General features: G+C 36.5%; 1 protein-coding gene across 1 annotated transcript; it reads right to left on the reverse strand.

The window, feature by feature from the left end:
- Positions 1–1,656: 1,656 nt before the first annotated feature.
- LOC107909507 (probable beta-1,4-xylosyltransferase IRX10) lies at positions 1,657–4,050 on the reverse strand. Its single transcript, XM_016837048.2, has 4 exons — positions 3,691–4,050; positions 3,211–3,599; positions 2,596–2,837; positions 1,657–2,379 (listed from the first exon to the last, which is right to left on the reverse strand). The coding sequence occupies exons 1-4, from the start codon at positions 3,782–3,784 to the stop codon at positions 1,866–1,868; spliced, it is 1,239 nt and encodes a 412-aa protein (XP_016692537.1). The 5' UTR covers positions 3,785–4,050; the 3' UTR covers positions 1,657–1,865.
- Positions 4,051–4,564: the final 514 nt, after the last annotated feature.

A 4,564-nucleotide genomic window follows, 5' to 3' on the forward strand; every position in this document is an offset into this window, starting at 1 on the left:
ACCGGAGGTTTCTACAAGGTTTTAGATAACCAATCGAAACTAACTACCTTTTAACGAATTTCAAAAATAAAACATTCCCTATTGTTTCCATCGGGATTCAAACACAAGACCAATGATTATACAAAAGCTTAATCATTGAACAACTAGGCTCATTGTTGATATCAATTGACTGAATTTAACTTATAAGCCAAACATTTAAAGGTAAGGGTTTAAGCAAAATGACAAAACTTCTAGAAACAAAATTTGAACCCAGAACCTCACACACATACCCAAAACACTTGACCACTGAACTAAACCAATTTACTTGTCAACAATTACCAAAGTCTAAACTAAAATCAAAGGATGACCTCTTTTGGTTCTAAAAAGCAATTTCTCCTAAGTCAGTTTTTAGGATGTTACAGTTTCCAATGATTTTGCACAACCATAGAAAGAACCAAATGGATCGTTGTAGGTTTAACAACTGGGTTGAATGTAGAATGATAATCTACTCCTACAAATTGAGTAAAACTTGTTGCAACAAGTCTCACTTTATAACTATCAATAGAGTGTTCATATTTTTGTTTAACTATAACCAACAACTGGAGTAGTTGGATTAGGTAGAGCCAATTCACAAGTTCTATTTCATTTTAATGCATCAAACTTTTCTTGCATTGCTGCTTTCCAAAGATGATATTTTGAACCATGTTTATAAGCCGTGTGAGGGATGGAGGTGGTAACATTCGCATTGTAGTCAATAGGCTTTTTGGGTTTGAATATGTTGTTTTAGGATCTAGTATTAGAGCTATTGTAACTAGATTCAGTTATACAATTCAAGAATCAGTTATTTGGTTGTAAGCTTTAGCTCCTCTCACGCTAAGGTGTATATATACCCTTCTTCTATTCAATGAAATTGAAGCTAGAATCATTCATCTAGTAATTGTGGGATGGAAAAGGCATGTTTGATGGGGTTTTGGGATGATGGATAAGGGTAAGGAGTAGTAGATTGATGCATAATGGATGTTTCAGCTGAAGGAGGTGAAAGAAGGTTGATTTGAGAGGATGTGATCCTCAAGTTTTAGATAGGTAGTGGTCAATTTTTATGGGTATAAGTAATAAGGGAAGGTGGTGGAGATGGAGGAGTAGAAGAGGGAAAAATAAAATTCGACATACTTGATTTGGTAGTTCCAATAGAGGTGCAACAATGTTGGCGTAATATGAGAAGAATGCAAAATTGCAATTTTGAGAGGTGGTAACATATTCAATCAAAATTCTAGGAAGAAGTTCAAATTTGGAAATATCCTAAGAGATATTTGAGGAAGTAACATTGAATAAGGATTTTTACTAGACTCGAAAATATTTTGGATGGATAAAGGATAAATCCAATCAATTTTTGAAATTTTCTTCTTTTTTTTTATGTTGGAAAAAAAACTTTCTTCAATAAAATTAGCATTTCTCATGTGGCAAATTTGTTATTATGGTTGAAATTTTTTTAAAAATTGATTGGAAAAGTGTGTACAATCAAGTATATTTGGTGTAGTGATTCTCAAAAATGTCATATTAACCCAAATAATTACTAAGGGCTGAAATGATTAAAATGGTAGTATTTAGTGACAAATTTGTTATTATGGCTTTCCATTCTAACCAACAGAGACAAATTCAATGGACGAAACCAGATGATGGTGGAATGATATGTAAGCTTAATTTAATTCAAAAACAACCATTGCTGATTTTAACGAGGAACTGCAAGGCATCATCCCATCTACACCCATATATGTATTTCCATATGTAAGCTTCTACACAAAACTTCAAGAATTTTAAAGAAAAAATTTAGTACAATTGAGGAGGCCTGGTGAGGCAGTGAATTTCAAATAACACTTGCATCAGCATCACCACGGTTTCAAGTCCCCAACTGGTCCTGCTGTCCAGTTCAAAATCTTTTCACCAGGCTTCAAGTATATACTCTTCTGATGTGGCAATTTACGAGCTAGCCCATTCAATATTTGATGGAAAGCATCTCCTGGCAGTGCAGGTTGCGGGAACAACATGGCTCGTTTCATCGAAGGGTTAGCCAAAAGCCTCTGTTTCCTTAATATTACTTCCGGTGGTATAGATGTGAGAATCGTATCTAACTTAGGAACATCTTCTTCTGCAACAAACACTCCGATTTCCTCCCATGGAATAGCATCAGCAAAGGGTAACACTATATCATCAGCAATGATGACAGGAATGCACCCAAATACCACAGCTTCCACTAGCCTAGGACTCCAGGGTGCCCACCCTAGTGGGCACAAGCAGAATATAGCTCGTTGCATGTCCTCGTAGTAAGTAGTTGGATGTTCAGTGGAGATGTCGAAAAGTGGATTGTTCTTGAAGTTCTCCCAAACAGCTGCCCTTGCACCTCTGCCATTCGCCATTGGAGTCAGTGAGGGTCAACAATCAACCTAACAGACTCAATAAAGCAAGCAACTTGATGCAAGGGATGAAGCCAAAATAAAGCACGAGGACATGGCATTAAATCTAGATATAGAATAAAAAAGTCTCATGTCTACTTCATGTAGTCATTTCGAGTAAACAATCAACCTGAACTATATACTCTTGAGCACAAAAGAAACATACCTCGCGTAGTAGCCACCTTCAGGGTCATTATTTACATCATAAAACAATCCACGGAAGTAGACAAAAATAGACCGTGGAGTATCTAGTGGAATCTGGCGGGCCTGCATCTTTTGAGGGGGAGCATAAGGAGGAATTGTGATTGAACCCTCGTTCAAGCACACATGGTTCCGTTGTCCAAATGTCTGAACCAAGGTAGCACGCTGCAGGATTGGAAGGATCCCCCTCTCAATTGCTTTCTCTTCCTGGAGAAGATTCAGAAAACTGAAATAATCACGGATAATCAACTATAAACAAAAAGTACCAAAAATTAACATAGAGCAATCATCAGTTCATTACTTCAGTGAGTACCAATCATCACATGTTTTAGCTTCTTTGCTTATAAAACAATATTAAACCACCTTTTCTAGGAGTCAAAGTTCACATCCCAACATACATGTTGCCACATATAGCTTGCTGATATTACACTATCTAGTGAGTACCAATTTGGTTGCATATGAAGATTTATGCCAAAATGGATTGAAAACATGTTTAAGCATATACCATGCACGGTTACGTAAACTGCCAACCTCAACAATACTTGTAAATAAGGCAACAAAGAAGTAGAGAACCGGTTACCTGATAATGAAAGCATGCTCCAAAATCATGGGGTACAACAAAGAAATGATCAGCACCCTCTGTTCTATTCCAGTAAGGCCAGCTTGAGGAAATAAGCTGTATAGCACTTCTCACCATCCGTGGAGACTTGAAGGGCAATGGCAAACCAGTAGGTGTAAGATCACAAGTGGCATAGATAGGGGTATAAAACCAATCAGCTTCCTCTGGATTGAGGGTTCGAACAGGACTAGATAAAAGGAACCTGTGCATGTAAATCTCAGCAGCAAACATGTGTGAAAGACATCTGGGGTCTTTTTGAAGGATTTTCTTGTTGTATTTGCTCGGAAGCTCGTATACATAAACTTTTAACCTCCCTACTGGATCGTCTTCCAACACATCACCAGCACTTCCTACATTATTCAAAACCAACAACTTTAAGTATTTAAATCCAACCAAATTTGAACAACATTAAAAAAAAAAAGAAAAAAAAACAAGAGATACCAGAAATTCTCTCAGTGCGAGGGTTGCGCTCAGCGGCAATGCTACAAACAAAACCAAAAGCAATGAAAAGAAAACCCCAGAACCATTTCCTCATTCTGGCAGAATCTGAAGCACCCGGAAGAAGGATGGACAAAGAAATGAAAAGGGGCCCTTTATGAGATTGAAAATAAAAACAGGCATATTTAAGAGAAATGTAAATGGCGTACGTTTGTTCAAATATGGTGGGACGTCATTAGGAGTAGTAGTTGAGTGAGATTCCTTAAAGTTGAGGTTATATTGGTTTTGGGGGTCTGAATAAGATATGGAAATTTCCAGTTAGGGAATTGAAAGTGAAAACTGGGAGGCATTGCTTCAAGAAACAGGGAGGACATTTTCCTTTTAATATATATAAATGATGTTTGAACGGTTCTGTATAATATACATGTATGATGTTTGAAGTTTGAACTTGAAAAATGTAGGCGCCACTTACGTGGCTGGGTTAGTAGCAAACTTGGGGTTTAAGTTGATTAAGATGGCTATTAATTATTCACTTGTATAATAAACAAAATTAAGTGAAAGCAGCGTTTGTTTTGCCGGTTCGATGACAGGTCCGTCGTGTTTTCCAGAAATTCTTGGGCCTATTGTTGTTACTACTTCTCTCTAACTCTTTTTGGGCTAAATTTCGAGCCTATTCGAGAATCACAAATCAAATCCATGAGTCATCTTAAATTTAAGAATAATCACCCATTTTGCTCACTTTAAGTATTATTATTTATTTAGTTGTTTAACTTTTTAAAATTAAATTTTTTAACCACTTTCCTGTTAGTTTCCATTAGAGGAATGACGGATAACTAATGTGGCTTTTTTATTGATTTAATTAATTTGATCTTAAATC

This window comes from Gossypium hirsutum, chromosome D02, assembly GCF_007990345.1.
Source record: "Gossypium hirsutum isolate 1008001.06 chromosome D02, Gossypium_hirsutum_v2.1, whole genome shotgun sequence".
NCBI lineage: Eukaryota > Viridiplantae > Streptophyta > Magnoliopsida > Malvales > Malvaceae > Gossypium > Gossypium hirsutum.